A 19184-nucleotide genomic window follows, 5' to 3' on the forward strand; every position below is an offset into this window, starting at 1 on the left:
ACTTGTTTTTAGGCCTTAACAGAGGTTGTCAATTTTAAACTTACTATAATCAATTTTTTTGTTCATTTAGTTTAAATGATTTTAAGCAGTACATGTTTGCTGCTGCATTTTTAAAGAAAATCAAACCACTGAACTGCTGCAAGTCATTGGAATAGCAGCAGAAACCGGAAATAGCTAAAATGCTAAACCAGCTTTTAGACAGCAGTAGCCTCTTCTGCAAGTGCAGAGGGAATATTTCCTTCTTTTTAGTTTACTCAGCTCGATTCGTTCAATGACTATCTCACTCAAAGTTAAGAAAATGTTGGGGAGCTGAAAAATCAGGAAATTTTGTTGTCTTATTCTGCTCTATGAATTAAACTAGGTGTGAGACAATGAGATCTAATAGCCCTACAATTATGACCAGAAACTTTGATTCACTAACTATAGATTCTGTTTTTAAAGAACAAAATGCAAAACATGTTCTGATAAACTTTTCTTATGGCCTCAGCACTTTTAAATTAGTTTTATTCAAGTAACTAAAGCTCTCCCCCCCAAAAATTAATGCTGTTTTAGAGCATTTGTGTTGAATTCCAAGTTTCCATATAAATAGAGCTTGACACAAATAACAAATAAATATTTAATCCTCTAGTAAATATGAAATGCATCGTTCACCAGTTCTAACATGGTGACGTAAAAATTAAAATTATGAATAAATGTAAGTCAAGCTATATAATTGCTTTAATTATGCTATATCTGCCAGGTTAGCAAAAATTACCAAATTTAGTGTGAAGGCTATATTTTTAGTTACAAATCAATAGGTCTTAATGGTTACCAACCAATGAAAATCAATATTTCTTTTGGAAAATAAAAAATACAGAAGCAAAACAAGCTTTAAATCAAGGTTTCCTGCTTGCTAATTTTAAATTCTGATTAAATTTTGTGCTTTAACTTTCTCTGATTTTAAATCAATCCACCTGTCCCAGAACCACAAACAGGAGCATTGTCCTATGTCTGAGCTCAAGTCATAGGTTCCTTTGTCTTAGTAGAAGGACAGTACTTGGTCTTTGTGACTTCAGATGTACATAGAGTTCCTTACTCAGTCTGTTTTTAGCCACTTTCTGTATGATGGTAATTTTTTTTATTGTATTCGTGGAGGGTAAACTTTCTTTAGCTTCTTTCAAGATTTTGAATCAATTTTACTCCGGGTCCTAATTTAACACTGAGTAGCCTCAAAGAACCACTAAAGTGCCCTGCACTCTGCTCATTGCCAGCAGGTTAAATTCCTTCTCCAAATAAGAAACAAGTTGCAGCAGTTGCTTTGAAGTTTAAAAAATGGGCTTTTGAAATGCAATGTATATACCTGCCCGTAACAACAATGGAGACAGGAAAAGGAGGCTAAAATGAAGCACAGCAAGCAGCTCTATTGTGCTCTCTGGCCTCTTTCTCAGCTTGAAATTGACACTCATGGCTTCATGTTGTTTATGCTTAAATACGTCTTTTACACCACTGGAACCGTTTGCAGGTTTCAAAAGCAGTAACGACTTATCAGAAAAAGCAAATGACAGACCCTAGAACTCACCTGTACAGTGGTTTTGCAGTGTCCGATCCTGACTTTGGGTGTATAGGTGTAACTGCTACTGGACTCATTAACACGTAAATGTGAAGGGATGAGGTAGTACAGAGGAGGGGTTATGGGCTGTGGAACCTTTTATGTCACTGCTTCAAGACTAGGGCAGGGCAGTCTGACTTGGAAGTCCTTCCTTAGCTGTTATATAGCAGGGAGGAAGTGAACCGGTGGTTGAGGTCCAGGTCCTGGTAACCAGACATCCACTGCACCATGGTAATTGGCAGTCTTGGCTAGGGTGACCAGATGGCAACTGTGAAATATTGGGACATGGGGTTAGGGATAATAGGCACCTATATAAGACAAAGCCTCAAATATCGGGACTGTCCCTATAAAATCAGGACATCTGGTCACCCTAGTCTTGGCAGAGAAGCCATAGCAGAATGGATGTGTTATATAGAGACACTGTCTCTGCACAAGGACACGTTGGTAGGTTACAGCTAAGAAACTGGCATTGCCTCTATTCAAGCCGTATCTGGTCTTCAGGAAAACACTGGGATTTAGCCTTCAGCACTGTCACTCAGGGCACTTTGCTAGAGTTACAGTTGTTTATTGGGGACGGAGAAGCATTTCAGTGAATGTAATTACAGCTGTAATGTTTTCAATGTCTCCTTGCGAGTGCCAGGGCAGTGAGCTAGATGCGTTTCATCTGAAGGCCTAACAAGTCCACGAATCCTATGCACAAACCAAATGTGAACAACTTTCTAATTACTTACTGTCTGTGTTAATTCCATCACTTCTTTCACTGGGAAAATGGAGTAAGTGAGCTATAAGCAAAATCTTCAGCGCTCCTCATCCCATGATCACCAAGCACTTCACAGTGGGTGAGCACCATAAGTTTTGTGGGGGGAGTGGAACATAGTTCCAATGGGTCAGGCCATGGCATAGACCCCAGGTCTCCTGATGCCCAGGCCTGGTGTCTTCACTGCAGCCTTTATTCCAGTCTCTTTAAGAATATGATTTAGATCTAGATAAGCTAAAGCTGAGGAAGGAAATCCTCTCATCCCAATGTACTATAACCGCCACAATATTTGTCAAGGGCAACTCAAAATGCTCCTATATTGAGTTGGTTTCACAGACCCGTGCAAACAAATGCACCACCTGATGGCTAGCCAGGGGGCTGCTGGGGGCGGGAGACGGGGAAGGGAGTTCAGTGCCTGACAGAGGAGCCGATTTAGGGACCCCATACTGTGCCTTCCACTGCTGACCTAGGACACGTTGCTAAATCTGAGCAGGCAGAACAATCCCAGTAAATCCTAGAGCAGTTTATCTAACACTTGTTCTGATAAAGGCATATGCAGGGGTCTACGTTAGCCCCCTCCCCCATGGCCCCACATGCTCTGGGTTCTGCAGTCACGTCCTTCATTCAGCTCCTTTTGCTGGGACTCTTTTGTACTGATCCTATTCAGGATTAAACTGGACAGGAGTGGTTGGCGCATTGGTGAGTTAGAAACATTTATCTTGTCACTTTTCTGGATTCCTTTCTTTTTCTGAACTACCTTGATGTGGTTGGAAGAAAATATACCAACAAAACACATGTCCTTGCTGCAAACTGTACACAGTGCAGTGACAGATGTCACTGCAACAGACCAAAAGCTTGTGTTGTAATTAGCTATTAGTAGCATGTCTCTAAACCCAATGGGATTACATGTCACATAAGTATGGCTTCACGTGTCACCAGTGTCTGGCAGGGACCTATACTAATCGGTTCGGGTGGAAAACACAGCCTAAGTGGTACGTTCTTTACAGATGCTTCTAATTTGCAGAAAATACTCCAGATCCACTTGTCTTTAAATAGCCACTTTATTTGTATTAGAAGAAAACATAATTATTGGGTTGTGCATTTGTTTCAGGTGGCTGTCCTTTTATTGCTAAATAACATTCTGGTTACATAATACCTTTGTGTTGCAAAGAACAGTTAACTGCTCCAATTGATTAAAAGCCTTTTTTTAAAGAAGCTCCATGTTACCATATCTATCTATCTATCTATCTATCTATAAAATTTACACACACCTCTACCACGATATAACGTGACCCAATATAACATGAATTGGATAGAACATGGTAAAGCAGTGCTTGGGGAGGGGGGAGCGCGCTACGCACTCTGGTGGATCATAGCAAGTTCGACATAACGTTTATAAAGTGGTAAGATTTTTTGGCTCCCAAGGACAGCGTTATATCGAGGTAGAGGTGTATATATATGGATACTTATTGACTTAAATTTCCTTTCCACTACATATAAATGTTTCACATCCCCAGGAAGCTGACCAAATAGCTGGGAGCAGGGATTTGTTCATGGTGTCTTAGATAATGCCTTGTGCCTGAATTAACAGAGCTTGTTATCTTGACACTGTCTGGCGTGGAAGAAGTAGCTGTGTGTGTTCTCTCCAGGGTCACTGCTGATTTCCAAGATCTGATACCCACGGTGACCTTTTATCCCTAAGCATAATGGCTGAAGGATTAGCTCGGAGAACAACCATTTGGTCTCTTTCTAGAAAACAGGTGAAGGTTTAGAACAGTGTTTGAATTAAAGTGGTGCCTTTAAGGTCCCGAATCAGGTGGGGTCACGGGGTGCTCATTGTGGGAGGTGCTGTACAATCAGTAAGGTAGTCCCTGCCCAACAGCGATTACAAAGGGCAAGAAGGGAAATGCAAGCATGGAAGGGAAGGAGCTTGCCCAAGGTTACCTGCACATCTGTGTCAGAGCCAGGACTTTTGACTTCTAGTCTAATGCATTTTCCATTAGACCACCTTGCCTACTGAAGAACATGCCCCAATGAAGGGGCACTGAATGCCTGGTCTCTGCTTCGATGCAAATGGAGATGGTGTGGCAGGCACAGGAATTTTACACAGCAGCTGGGCACAACTAGTATCTGTGCACCCCACATCCAGGGGCTGCTCCTTTGTCGTGCCCCATGGGCAAAAGCCCTGTGAAGGTTGCAGAGGGGAGGCAGGACTGTAGAATTGAGGGACCCTAAGAGGTTGAAGTAGCCAGTCCTCCCACTGGCCTCTGTGGAGCTCTGGGATCCATTGTACTCCCCCAAACTCTCTAACGTGGGTCAGTGTTTAAGTGCCACCATCTCTCCCAAGCAACTTGTTACCAGTGCATGCAGAGTTCTGTGGAAACAGGACAAAGAATGCACCTGCCTTTCCTCCAGGGAGAGCTCTGGGATGAGCTGTCCTGCAGCAAGGCACAGCAGAATGCCGACCCATGCAGCTCATTGAATCATGGCTTCGGAGGTAAACTGTGCCCTTGTCTCTGCAGTCGGTCGCTCTGCTGTCTGGGAAGGTTGCACAGGGCTGTACCCCCATGTGTTCCCTGGCACCTTTAAGGTACCTTGCAGCAGCAAGGTTGTGGGGAGAAAGCAACCTTTGTGCTCAAAGGAGCAAGGGCTGCAGTTGTAGCCCCCGCGTAATTGTGCAGTACTGGGCACAGACCTCCAGGCCAGACATCTGCAGCTGCAATGTACAGCTAGGGAAGGTCCACAGGCTTGTTCTCTTTACTTCAGTACATAAAGGGGCACCTGTCCATTGCTCTAGGTGCTGCTAACAAACTACCAAAGCTAAAGCTCCCTCCCCCACAGCTCCAAACCCCTGAAAAGCTCATCTCTGCAGCAGCCCATGAAAATGCGGAGAGGTCCACATCAGCGCTGACCCATGGAAGGGTGTAATATCCTCCACCTGAAATCAGCATCCACCTATGGGAAGCAGCAGGTCACCCATGATACACAGGTGGGAACTGCAAGAGGCTACAAGAGAGAATAAGGCTGAGGAGGACACAAATGGTACAAATCATTTTTTTTCAAGCATCTTCTGACTTCATCTTAGTTTGAATTGCTGTGAAGCATAGCGCCAACAGGTGAAAGGTTTTAATAGGGACATGGAGTGAGGAGAAAAGAGAGGTGGAATTGGCTCCATTGCAAATGCACTGGGGTCTTGGTGCAACAACCTGGGAATAGTGTGTGTTTGGGATTTTTCCATGTGGAGGAAAACTGGGGGACTCCAGGACTTGGACGCAGACATGGTGAGTCTCCTGGAGCAAAGTCCTCATTTTGATACTTGGTGTTTTCGGTCTTAGCTGATGACACATCACATCTATTGGAAAAATTAGTGATACTATATTCACCCCAGGTGAGTGAGTGACTATAACTGGGGGCATGTGCGTATTGGCATGTCTGCTGATGCATGAGTTTCTGATTAACTAACTGTCCATGTTCCCGCTCAACACATGTTAAAGAGGCAGGCAGTGGAATGTGACAGAGGTGTCCTTACTCTTGCTTCACCAGACCTATTAGCCCTCTGGCCTTCTTTTTCCATTATGGAAAAGCTGGGTTGGCATTAGTGAAGCAGGCAGACACACCACTGTGAGGATTACACTTGGTTTTTACATAATGGATTATCCAAGATTAAAGGTCTTATTCAGGCACACCAGCAAAAATAACCAATTAGTGACTTTGCAGAGTCATTATTTAAAGGCAGCCAGATGACAGTTCACACAACACTCCCCAGCTGACCACTGAGTAAGGAACTGGCTTGGAATAAGCTCAAAGGGCTCCAGCTACAATATCCTAGCAGGTAGGTCTCTTTCAATAAAGAAGCAGGTTAGCAGCTCAGGAAACAGCTTCTCCTGCCATGCGTTTCAGCCTACTGTACTTGGCATCTTATATGAAATATTCCTCAGAAAACTGCAAGTAGCATTTGCTGATATGTTAGTCTAGGTGTAACTTGAGCTGGAAAATAGTTAACTGTGCATGTCTTTGGGACCATCTGGATGATTTAGTTGGGGGTTGGTCCTGCTTTGAGAAGAGGGCTGGACTAGATGAGCTCCTGAGGTCCCTTCCAACCGTGATATTCTATGATTCTATGGAAGCTTAGGCTCCACAGGGATAAGACTATGAAGTTTAAAAGATCTAATGACTCACTGTTTGATGTGACAACAGAATATAAGGATTGAACATCCTGCAAAAAGTTGTAATAATAATAAAAGGATAATCACTAAAGATGTTTTTTTTCCTGTAAGCAATTAAGTTTAGTGTGGGTGAGCTGGGCTATGCTAAGCGGTTAATACAGATGGGGATTACTTTGGCAAATTTGTGGTAATATTCTAAAGGCAGGTCAGTAATCCAGGATTTGAATATTGTCTCAGATGTGAGGTGACGAGAGGGATTAGTATAAAATTTAAATGCATTTCATGTTTAATAAGCCACTAGAAAACATTTGGTTAGGTTGTGAGAATCTCATATGAAAAGTAATAACCCTGCTGGATATAGAGATGTCCCAGGGATCAATGATAGTAAATACTTGAAATCAATTTAATTCTGACAAATGAGGCTTCACTAGAGCTCACTGGAACACTTTCATCAAAACAAAATGTTAATGGAAAAGCAGAAAATATGATCAACTCTATCCATTTTCCATCTAGATTCATATCAATAAAATATAGCTGGAATAAATGCCAATATTTGTGGCAAGCAAAATACTAATTTAGCAAACCAAAAATGATTGCAGGTGCTCTGATGTGCTAATCAGACTTGTTTTAGGCATTTAACTTGACCAGGTTCCTTAAAGAAGGATTTATTCAATACTATACTTAGGGTAACTTGAAAGGAAACAAATTTAAAAATGTAAAGCCTGTAATCTCTATTTATAGCACTAGCTTTCCCAGTTTTGGATGCAGAAGCAGGCATTTTACTTTAACTTGACCTTACACTTAATAACTTCCATTGTTTCCATCTTAGTGAATATCTTAATAGAGGTAGAAAACTCACAATTTGCTGATAAAAGTGAGATTGATGGTTGTCCTCATCCCCAGCCCAAATGCAATTGATAAGAACGTGGTTGGTAGTACTCTTAACCACACAGAGGTATAAACCAATCAGCTGTTTAAATTAAAAGACAACCATTGGCTCTGCTCCCCCAGAAGTTGGTATACTTCAAATGCTATCTGGATTGTTTTTTGGCCTTCGATCGAAAACCTTCTTCAGATTTGTGAATCTGCATCTGTATGAAACTCTTCATGTTTGCTTTTGTCTTCCAGAATGAAATATGCACAGTATGTCTTCCTGGCAACACTCCTTTCTGGTATTCAACACTGCCTGGCTCAAAGTTGTACAGTGGATTCTTTCTCTGTGAAAGACAACTTCGACCCAAAGAGGGTAATTATCACAGCTTCATCTGCTGTGCACAGTGCAACAGTAGAAGCGACACAGTTCACATCACTGCTTTAATTTGCATAATATACTAATTCAGTGCAACATGAGCTGGGAAATTAACCTTTTTGTTTTAGAGGTAAAATATAGTCTCTCAAACACTGTTTCCGTAGTTTGCTGTTAACTCACTAGATTAATTCCCTGTTGCCTTCTGCTCAGTAAGAACTTCAGCCCAAAAAATCCAAAATGATGGTTAATTTTCTCTCATAAGGAAACTTGTTTGACCTAGAAACATCTGCTGAATTGCTGGAGGTCCAAAAGCTCTGACTCCTAATGTGCTGCCAGTAATGGCTCATCCTGACTCTAAATACACAGGGCAGTCATTTCCCCCAAGTTAACGATATTGCAGACTTACCTCCTTTGAATCTAGAGTATGCTAGTGAGCTGCAAATCCTCACTCAGGAGTGTCCCTTGGGAGCTGGAGCTGCCTCATGGAGAATCAAAGGGAGATAAATTGGGCCTACAGTAGCCCCATTGACATCAGCCATCAATCAGCTGCTCAAGATTGTTTCTGAGACTGGCTGAATTATAGGACCACCTATAGATAACTATTCATTGGGACAGGAAACAAACAGAATCTGGGTTTGGATGTGGCCAGGGCACCAGCCTGGGACTTTGGAGGTGGAGGATGCAATTCCCCTGCTCTGCCACAGACTTCCTATGTGACCTTGGGCCTCTGTGCCTCATTTCCCCATCTTTAAAATGGGGTTAATAGCACGGGTGGCAGAACTGAAGGGAGGGCAGAGGTGAGAGCAGGACTTGGAGGGGCTGCCATGGGGCCTGGAACTGCTGAGACCCTCCTTCCCAGTCTGGTGCTGGCTCCCCTAACCCCACACCAAATCTACCTCAATCTACCTCCTAGGAGTGGTGAGACAATCAATACATTGCAGGTACTCAGACACTACAATCACTGGGGTCACAGAAGTACCCCAGACTGTAGACTATTATGTTTGATGATAACGTTCCTGCTCTGCTCCAGTTTGTATAGCTCTCCGTTTCAGTCATTAATCTGAAGTTTTGGCTCCCTAGGACAGCAAAAGATTAAGGCAGGATCAAACAACTCAACTAATCCACCCTCCCCTACTCCAAAACCTCTTTGCAGCCCTCAAAGGTAGAACCTCTTCCAGAAGGGGCCTTTGGTGGCCCACGGAAGGGTCAAGTAAGGCTGAGCAGGAGTTGTTCGCTTCCCATTTCACTGCTAGACCCCCACCCTGGGGTGGGCTGTGAGAAGCAATGCGAAGTCTTATCAGTGTACATGTACATAAACTCTGGAGGGTTTGGGGGGAACGCGTGCTCTGACTAAAGGTTGAGCATCCCCCTGATTTATCTGTTCCTGAGTTACAGCCTCCATTTCAGTCTCTAACAGGCATGTGATTTCCCAGATCACCTGGCCTCTTAACTCCATACGTTCCTTTATAGACACAAACCCTCCATATATGTCCCAATTTTCATAAGCGCCAGAGCAGGGGTGCAAGACATTGCGCATAGGCAAATGTTCACCTTCTGTTTGTGTTCAGCCTTGTGCATTACTCCTGTTAGTCCTCTATGGCTAACTCTTTGTGAGTCTGACCCTGCTGGCTTAGCTTCCCTTTCCTTTTCAGGACATACGCTGCTAGGTCTTCAGGGATGCTTTTCCTGGGCATTTTCTTCTTTCTCATTCAAATGTACAAACACCAGCACCCCCACCAAACTGGCCTCCTTTCCTCTGTTTCTAATGAGTACACTTAATGTGTCTTGCCTTTCTGCATAGGAACTTTAACAAGGGTGTGGACCTCCAGCAGAGGATCAAATTCAGTCCCTTTCAGTAGTGACATGTGTCACCATCTAATGGTTATTTAGTGAAACTGTGAAAAGAGATGGCAGTTCCCACCAATTTATGAATGGCAAAGTGGCCCCCAAAACCCTCATGCAATTTGCTCTGACTGGTTCACATGTTGTGAAGAGGCCAAGCACTGAACAGAGAATGTGCTACTGTTTGATTTACAGCCATGGTTCATCTGGGATATGGCTGAGACACTTAAGCAGGGCAGTGTAGGCAAGCTTACGCTGCTGCTGCCTGCACTGGGACTGGGACTTCAGCATCCAGGGCTACCAACCCAGCTCCTGTCACAAGGTCAAAGGTGCACATGCACAGCGGAACCATTCCTCCAAGCACCTAACAAATGCATGCACAGGCCTTTCCCTGGTTTTTATAGCACCTACCTACTGGTGGTTACAGATGCCTGATGTTCATGCCATGCAATGCAAATTAATTGGGATATTTTCTTTTCCTTTTAGTATGCAGGGAAATGGTATGCCCTAGCAAAGAAGGACCCAGAAGGTCTCTTCCTTCAGGATAACATCTCTGCTGAATACACCATCGAGGAGGATGGCACAATGATTGCATCTTCCAAAGGCAGAGTGAAGCTTTTTGGGTAAGTGCTTGGCGAACCCACCACTCGCACGCTGGATCGAATGCACTAGTACTTGTGACTGGGAATGTATCTGAGGCACATGACGTGACCTGGTTACCTTGTTCAGGAAGGAAAAGCTGTTAAAGCTCAGTACGTTAAAACATCAAACTTTCTGCGTCTAGGGCCCTGGCTTTATTTTCTATTTAGGCCACCAGTGACGATGGTTCAAAGCCAGCCTGGTCTCTTTCGTGCCTGTCACAAAAATCACCATGTAGCTGACAGTCTGTATGCAGAGGCCCACGACTTGCAAAGCCAATAATGGTAACAAGTCAGTAGGCCCAGATGGAGTTTCTGAGTTTTAAGGAACTTAATGAACAAAAGAGCTGAGCTATTAACAAAAAAAAACCCCAAAACAATTACTGTATTGAAGGGTTGACAGCGTTCGACCCGTTTATTCAAACGGAGGTCCTAGGAATTATACCTCAGGCGTAGCTTCTTTACAGAGACGCATGGCTAAGAAAATCATTAAATGTAGAGTGGCAAAGTAGTCCGGTAAGGGTAACGTCAAATAAATCAATGTAGCTTTTGGAAAGGCAAACTGCTTCTAATTGGTTAGATTTCCCTGAAAGATTTGGTGGTTGAAGGGGCCAAGTGGGTTTTATGTTAGTGGATTTTTCCACCTGACACTGGTTAGTCTTCTGTGGAAAACTCAAAAAGCCCTCAAATAATATGGGTGGACACTGGATAGACTGACGGAAACAAATAAAGATTTTTGCCCATCGCCTGTGGCTATTGTAAGGGATTACAGCTTGGTTGAGAGACTAAACTGAGTAGGAATAAATAGCTTTCTCAATGTAGAAAGAAAAAAAACCCCAAGACCTTCCATAGATAAATATTAACTCCAGTGCTGTTCAACATTAGCTAACAATATGGACAATGGGTGCACTGAGATTCATGGAGGTTAAGTTCATAAATGGCTATTAGCCAGGATGGGTAAGGAATGGTGTCCCTAGCCTCTGTTTGTCAGAGGGTGGAAATGGATGGCAGGAGAGAGATTACTTGATCATTACCTGTTAGGTTCACTCCCTCTGGGGCACCTGACCTCCCTAGAGGCTGCTGTGACTTGCAGCTGCTCTCTGCATGCTGAGCTAGTCCCAGACAAGTGTGCTACCCGTGACCTGCTCCTCCTGCACTACTCTGGCCTCTGAGCTCCTCCTCCCGTACCCCATATCCTGCTGCTCTTCCCATCCTGCTGCTCTTCCCTCTAACTTGCAGAATCTGACTGTCCATGCGGCTGACAGTCGTTTCCTCCCCTGCATATGGCAACAGCCAGCTCCCGCAAGGCTGTGCGAGGTGTAGCGGACAAGAGCGCACCCTCTGGCCAAAGCTCCCCCCACCTGAGCTCAGTGTGGAAAATGGGGAGCCAGAGGCAAAATGCAGCTGCCGGTCATTTTCAATGGCCCTGTCTACCTATGAGATCCCATCTCTAGTGCCTGCTCTGCCAGCTACGCCTGCCTTCACTGTCCAGGAATCCATTCCTTCTGTAACCCACAGGGATTGTTTTCATGGCTCTCCTTATATAGGGAATTCCTGCCTTAAACTAGTCCATAAGGCTGCTACCCTCCCCACCCTCAAATTCCTTGAGAGACGCTAGTTATGACACTCAGCGGAAACCAAGCAACCAGTGATATCCCTTTGAATGATCGAGAGCCTTTAAGAGCTGCCTGCAGCCTGTACCATGCCATTTACTGCCATTCTCCCTTGTCCTCTGCCTGCTTGAATCCTGTGTGAAGAACAGAAGTGGAGCAGAGACTCTTATTCCTATTTTTCTGGGTGGCATGTAGCGCAGTGGGAGTCTGATTTTGTCTGAGCCATATTCCAATACACTGAATGCATTTCCTGCCGTTTCTGGGTGCACACGACTTACTCTGTGGTGTGGAGGTGGATAGCAGATCCATCATCTCTCTGCACTCCCAGTGCCACTCTCAAAATCTGTGCAGCCCACGACTCGTTCCTGCGTAGCGACTGGGAAAGGAGCACTGTACTAGGATGTGTAGTGGCTTTTACTTAATGATGAACTATTTTGAAATGCGAACAGTGCACATAGCCCTGCTAAGTCTGTCAGAATTAAGTCAGGCACCTGTATGAGTCCTGAACAGGGCTGTTATTTTGTGCATTGAAACATACACACTGTAGAGTCTCATCCTCAGTATCTCTGCTCCTGTTTCAGATTCTGGGTGATCTGTGCTGATATGGCTGCTCAGTACACAGTCCCGGACCCCACCACTCCAGCGAAGATGTATATGCGTTACCAAGGTCTGGCTAGCTACTTGTCCAGTGGAGGTGAGTGAATTTCATCCCCTTGGGTTAGCTGTGTTGGCTTGGAGCTCATTGGTGTCGAGGCCTATGTGTTTCAGTGGATGAGCTGTCCAGACCGTTGCATTCATGTGGGACATTGCAGGTTGCACAGGTTAGAGCAAAGTACGTGAGAGCTGGGGACCCAGCGTTGTTGAACTGGGGGGATCTGGCTGTGGAATCTGATTTGGGAGACAACGGCAGTGATCTTTGGAGACAACTGCAGTGATCTTTGGAGAACACTGCAAATCCTTGCTCCCCCTAGCTTCTCTATCCTAACCAGCCCCTCCTCCCCAAAACATGATGGGGAAGCCGACTCCAAGAAAAAGAGAGCTCTCTGCTTCCCAAAAAGAGACAAGCCAGAGACTCCCTTAAGCACCAAGCTATTACCAATCTATTTTACAAAGGTGGGTCACAGCACAAAGCTGTAAAGTAGATGGGTATCAATACTGTTCTGGGCTGTCTGAACTTGGGAAATGATGTTTTTAAGGAGTCGGAGGTGTGCTTGCTCCCGTTAGCCTCTGCAGGCCTTCCCCACACACTGCCTGGTAACTTGAGCTGTGCAGGGGGGGAGGGATTTGACACTTACCCCCATATCCTCCTACTAGCAGCTGGCCAAAGCGGCTGGGCGGGTGGTGATGGGAGGAAAATCGTACGGTTGTCCCTTAGCTGCCCTCAGGATTGAAGTCCCACTCCCCAGGAACCCTTTGTGCCATGACAGGTGTGTGCACCTGCCTGATTCCCGCATGCACCTCCCATATCGCTTCCCCTGCCGGAGGAGACTCTGCAGCTGTGATGGCTGGACAGGATTTCCCATCAGTGAGTGCTGAAGGAATATCCTTCTAGCGCACCGGTAAATAAGTGACATCAAAACATTCCGGATGGAAGAACAAAGCTGTAAAAACAGGGACAATATCTTAGGAAAATGAAAAACCTAGAAAGTGTTAGGCAACATTAATATAGTCATTACTGCTGGTCTGCCTGTGAGATATTCCCAGACACGCCCCAGGATGAAGTGGGGTTAAGGCTAGAGGACATATCACTAATTTCGGTTAAACTAAATTGCAGGGATATTGTAATGATCCCAAGACCGAGTGTTATTGACTCAGGAAATTCAGATAAGGTTGAGTTGTTAAGAAATTCAGACGTGCATTTCCATATCTGCACTGCATGGGCATCCAAATGCCCTGCACTCTACCAACAGACCCTTCAAACTTCCCATAGAGTTAAAGCTCCCTTAATTTCCTACCTAGATTATGTTTCTTTTCTTTTTTCTTTTCTTTTCTGCTAGGATTAATTGTCCCTTCTTCTCTGTTACTCTCCATAACTGAAAGTTTTCCCCTCAGCAGAAATGCTCGTGTGCTGTAGTGACACTGTACCAAACTTATTTAGCCTTAACTGTGGTTGTGGGCCCAGATTAAACTGATTATTTTTTCTAGATAATTTACTCTTCTTCATTATTTCCCCTCGCGGTGTCATGCCCGGGCAGGGATAAGGTTGTTTGGGTGCCCTAACTGTGCACTTCCATACCCAAAAATGTTTGGCTTTGTTTCTTGAGTGTTAACTTTGTGGGCTGATAACACTTGGTTTGGAGCCCAGCAATGCAGTTTTCCTAAACCGGTGGTAAGTACTAAACTTTAACTACCGGTACATTTTTATGTTGCTCATCTGGGAATCTCCTTGCTTTTTAAACTGAAAATGTTACCTCTTGCACTCCACTCTCTCTGTTATCCTATACACACACTCTAATTTCCCTCCCTTCACTCTCCCTGCCCCCTCAAGCTTCCACCAGATGCACCTGTGGAGTTGCTCTGGTGCAACAGGTACCTTTTGTAGAGATTTTTTGTTATTACTGCAAAATTTGTCAAATTGCCCCTTTCAAAATGGCCACCATTTCCCATTTTTCTTCACATGAGTGAAGCAATAGCTGCCTGAAAGGAAAATAGCGTCCCCTATTCTGTAAGAAGGCAGAGACGCTGTCTCATTAACATGCAGAGCTGAGCACAAGTTAGAATTTCGACCACACAGGAAATTGATATTTTGCATTTGGTTTTTGTCTCTACTAGAGTGAAAAGGCCAAGTATTAGAATGTCTTGCAGAACGTGAAGTTCTGAAATTTCAATATGGAAATATTAAAATATTATATTTGGTTCCAAACAAGTTCAACATTAAGCTAAGGTGTCACATTGCCTCATGGAAGTTGTCGTTTGGGTGACTTGTGCTCTCATTGTTCCCTGCCTGAACTGCATCTGCCTTGACGCCAACGGAGCACCATATGACACTGTCATAGGAGAGATCTTGGTTCATCATGGGAGATGTGATTAGTCAGTGAGTCCCACCCCGTAGGGAATGGGGGACATGAATCACTGTGACAACAGCTCTCATGAGGCACCGCTGCACTTTACACAGATGCACCATAGTGTCAAGATGATTTGAAACCAATATTACAGCTTGATTCAACAAACAGAAAAGTTTGTATTCAGCTCAAATCAACCAAGAACTAAATGTTTCAATTTTCCCACTAGAAAACTGCAAAACTCTGGCAAAATCTAAATTTTCCCACAGGAAACTTCAGTTTGGCAGGAACTGCATTTTCCATCAAATTCCTTTCCATGGAAAACTGCCAACCATCTCTGAGGAGATGGCAGCCATTTTGACAGAGGGCAGTTCTTCATTGAATTCTCTATGCCTACCATTGTTCCCTTCAGTCTCTGCTTTAGGAGAAACTTTCACTGAGAACAGAAAAAAATTACTATGGAATCTAAAAATAAATATAACTCTATATCCTCAAGATTCCAGTACATTTTAACTGAAAAGTTTTTTTAAATGGGCTAGTCTGCGATTATTAATGGCAAAAAAGTCTGACACTGGATTTTAAATTTCTTAAAGGGCCCATTTTAACTGGTAAATTTCCAGAAAATTCTGTGCTCAGCCAATTGCTGTAATTTAGGGGAAGATATAGCTTCTTCTTCGATGCTGAACCTCCTCTTCAAGTGCAAAACTCAGCTCATGCTAATTACAGAATCACCGCTGCCACATCAATAGTTAGTGGACCTGCAGTGGAATTGCACAGAGAATTCCAAGAGCTGGCCTAATCCATAGAAGGAGAAACCAAATCCTTTCTCGGACTAATTTGTTTTAATGGGGCAGTCTTATAAATCTTTACTACTTCTATGCAAATTCTTGGACTAGAATTCTTGCTGGTTCAGGCCCTGTGTACATGATAAAGGCAGACTTGTGTCACAGGCTGTATCTGCAGCTTGTTGCTGTTCCTAATTTAAACAAAACACTTTGACTTTTCTATACTGTCAAATAGTAGAAGTGAGGGTATTACAATGGCATTCTTCTCAAAATGGCCACAAACTGAGGGCAACTTGGCCTTCAATCCCCTGGAGAACAATGGGTGATGGCAGTCATTTGGAGAGAGGGCAGTTCTTCATGGAATTCTGGAACTGATCATTGTATCATTCGGGTTCTGCTGAGCTAGAGGATTTTACGACAAATGGGAAAAAATGACCAAGCTCTCCATTTCATCTGAACTTATTGAAATCTTGTATCTGGTCTCCATTTAAACTCCTCTTTTAGGATTAATGAAAGAGGCTGGATTGGTCTGTTAATCAGATTAGAGACAAAGTCTCACACTGGATGCTAAATTTCATAAAGGACTTGTTTTTAATTTGAATTGCTAAACTAACAGATGTACTAGTAAATACATATTTTTTCTGGGTCGTTGGTAAATGCCGTAATTTGAGAAGATACTAGATCATCTCCACTATCCTTTTCATACGTAAGTGAGTTTTGCACTTATAGCAAGGATTCAACCTCTTAACTACAGAGTATCAACCAATGTCTCCATAACTTATGGAAGAACCTCACTAATTTCAGTTGCATAATCCACAATTAATTACTGGATTCAGGAGTTATCAATTAAGGGCTCAATTCTGCATTCCTTATTCACACAAAATTACTACTGAAATCAGTTCTGTGTGTGTTAAACATGGAGAATCAGGACCCAAATAATAATAATAAAAAAACTAATTGTAAAAAAGCCCATTACTTAGGACAATTAATTTTGTTTTTAATACTTGATATCTAGCCAAGTTAATAAAAGCCTAGGGAAAAAACTTCATTACAACATATGGTATTATAATAAATCCTTTTTTGGCATGAACAATAAGGCATGTAGATTAGGAAGGCTCAACTGTGTTTCATCAAACAAAGCTATCTGTGACCTACTGGTGCAAAAAGATAGTTTCATGAGGCTTCAGTGAATCTTCTATACCCTAAGCCTCAGTTTTGCTCCCAGTGATGTTTCAGACAGACTTCAGTGGAGTGGGTCCATAAAGGGGCCAAGAAAATAGTTTGGTGGTGAAAACCACTGAAATTCTTTCCATTCCAGGTAGAAGTTGAAAAGGGATTTTATAGTCAAAGGTCAGAAAGGATCATTTTCATCTGCTCTGACCACCTGTGTACCACAGCTAATGACGGGGTGGACTGCATCAAGCTCCACTCATGGCTGAATGGGAGCGTTTCTCACAGAAAGATGTTCCATGCAGATGTCAGGACTCTGAATGGTAGAATCTTTCATCCCTTAGGAATCTGTTCCAGTTGTTTCACTCACACTCACACATGCTTGCACACTTTGAAATTTGCTGACTTACCTTCCCACCACTGATTCTTGTAAAGCCTGAGTTTGCTAGGTTGGAGTGCTCAGACATCTTCACCTATGTAGCTACCTACAGCCCATGACTAACAAGCTCTTCTAACATTTCAGGGGACAACTACTGGGTGATTGACACCGATTATGACAACTATGCCATTACTTATGCCTGCCGCAGCCTGAAAGAGGATGGCACTTGTGATGATGGATACTCCCTTATCTTCTCACGCAATCCTCGTGGGCTCCCACCAGCCATCCAGCGCATTGTGCGTCAGAAGCAGGAAGAGATTTGCATGTCTGGCCAGTTCCAGCCAGTGCTGCAGACAGGTACGCTAAGATATGAACAGACTCCTACTGTAAGAGTCAGCTGCATATTTCCTAATGCAACAAAGTCGTTGCAGCCTAATTAACAGTTCTTTTGTATGCAATATTAAGTAAGAGTGTGACTGCAAAGTGAAATACTTAGAAGTTAAAAATGCCAGATTTATGGTTGATGTGCAGACTTAATTCTGCCCCTTGTCCCCATTCTATGCGGTAATGAGGCTGATATCCTGTGGAAGAACAGGATGTCATGGCATTAGACCATCCTAATGGATACATACAAAAGGGCAGATTTAAGGTTGCCTTGGCAACAGGAAGTTTGGCATTTCCTAACTTTCAAGTCTTTGACTTGGCCAGCTAAATAAAGTCCTTCTAAGTTAGCTGCAACTCTGTGCCTGTACAAAGGGAAAAGGGAAAAACAGATTCAAGTACTTAACAGGCTCTCCCCATCGTGAGGCGCCAGCAGGGTTTGAAGCCTGAACCTTCTGCACAGACTGCTATAACTGGAGCTGCGCTTCCAACTGCATTAACTGGCAGGAGGAGACGTGGCTGTTTCTCCGGGTATGTTAATGAGTCACATGCTGGATCTTGAGGGCGCTTGGGGAGCAGCCAAGCCTAGTTACCTGCCCTTTGAGCTGGGGACATTCTAGCCCCACATAGTGCCTGTGGGGTGGAGGAAATGGCCCTTTGATGCCATGTGCTGGAAGCAGGGGAACTTCTTGGTAGGGAAGCCTGGCTTGGTTACCTGCCCTCCACCAGAGCTGTGGGACTTACAAACTCATGTGTGGTGCGTGGGCTACTGAGGTAATGTGTTGAGTGGGGAGGAAGCCCAGCTCTGTGCACTTCCCTCCTCCCAGCCCCACGAAGTCCGGCTCTGGTAGGTCTTGGCCCTTCGCAGCACAGTGTGGGCTGCAGACCTGGCTCTCCAGAATACTGGGTTGGGTTATTCAGGCTTGCTGTCAGAAACTCTCAACTGAAAATGCAAAGGAGAGGGAAAGCTGGTGAGCAGTTCATCTGCCCAAAATGCTGAATGGATTGAAGACAAGGCACTTAAGTAGCCAGAGGGCTATTCCTTTCCTGCTTTTCAAAGGTCTGCTGCACACAATGAAGTGGGTGAGAGCTTTCCAGTCAGAAGGGTGCAAGAATCTCTTAAAATGGAAAGTGATAAATAACCTAAATATAGGGGGACTAATCAGATCCCTCTTAAAAACAGATGCTTCATTGAGAGTACAGGTCCCAGCATGGAACGCTTCATTAACTCACAGTCACAGGACTCATTCAGTCACAAAGTAAGGTGCTATTTTTGGGCCTGATCTTGACTTGCTCAGGCAAAACTCTTACTGAAGTCAATGGGAATTTTGCCTGGGTAAAGTCTGCAAGTTAAAACTTTGTAACAGTGTTAAACTGCCCGGGTGTGAGTCGAGGAACAAACAGAAACAAGCTGTGGCAACGCAGCAGGAATGCAGGGAAGTGTAAGCTGGGTTTACCCAAAGAGCTGACCCAGAGGCTTCTGGCTACATACTTTTATTGCTGGTTGTGGCTGAGAAAGGAGCACTGGTTACTGGGCAGGGCATCTGGTGCTAAATTGATATACTAGGTTGAGGTTATGGTCCTTTGTGGCTAGTGATGGCTGAAGTAACTTAG

At 43.9% G+C, this 19184-nt stretch overlaps 1 protein-coding gene across 12 annotated transcripts in view; it reads left to right on the plus strand.

Moving 5' to 3' along the window:
• Positions 1-19184, plus strand: part of LOC116823767 (purpurin) — a 105434-nt gene that overhangs the window by 15420 nt on the left and 70830 nt on the right. For 8 of the 12 annotated variants that reach the window (XR_012656167.1, XR_012656168.1, XR_012656164.1 and 5 more), the window contains exons 2-5: positions 7640-7757; positions 10089-10225; positions 12435-12547; positions 17334-17546. Coding sequence is in view for 4 of the 12 variants with exons in the window: in XM_075067397.1 (XP_074923498.1) it covers positions 7640-7757; positions 10089-10225; positions 12435-12547; positions 17334-17546 (581 nt within the window). In the remaining 8 variants the exon portion in view is untranslated. Of the gene's footprint in view, positions 1-3666; positions 4843-5142; positions 5388-5421; positions 6178-7639; positions 7758-10088; positions 10226-12434; positions 12548-17333; positions 17547-19184 lie in introns of those variants that run through there. The other 4 variants (XR_012656166.1, XR_012656170.1, XR_012656165.1 and 1 more) reach the window with 4 other exon arrangements.

This window comes from Chelonoidis abingdonii, chromosome 6 (assembly GCF_003597395.2).
Source record: "Chelonoidis abingdonii isolate Lonesome George chromosome 6, CheloAbing_2.0, whole genome shotgun sequence".
NCBI classification, from domain to species: domain Eukaryota; kingdom Metazoa; phylum Chordata; order Testudines; family Testudinidae; genus Chelonoidis; species Chelonoidis abingdonii.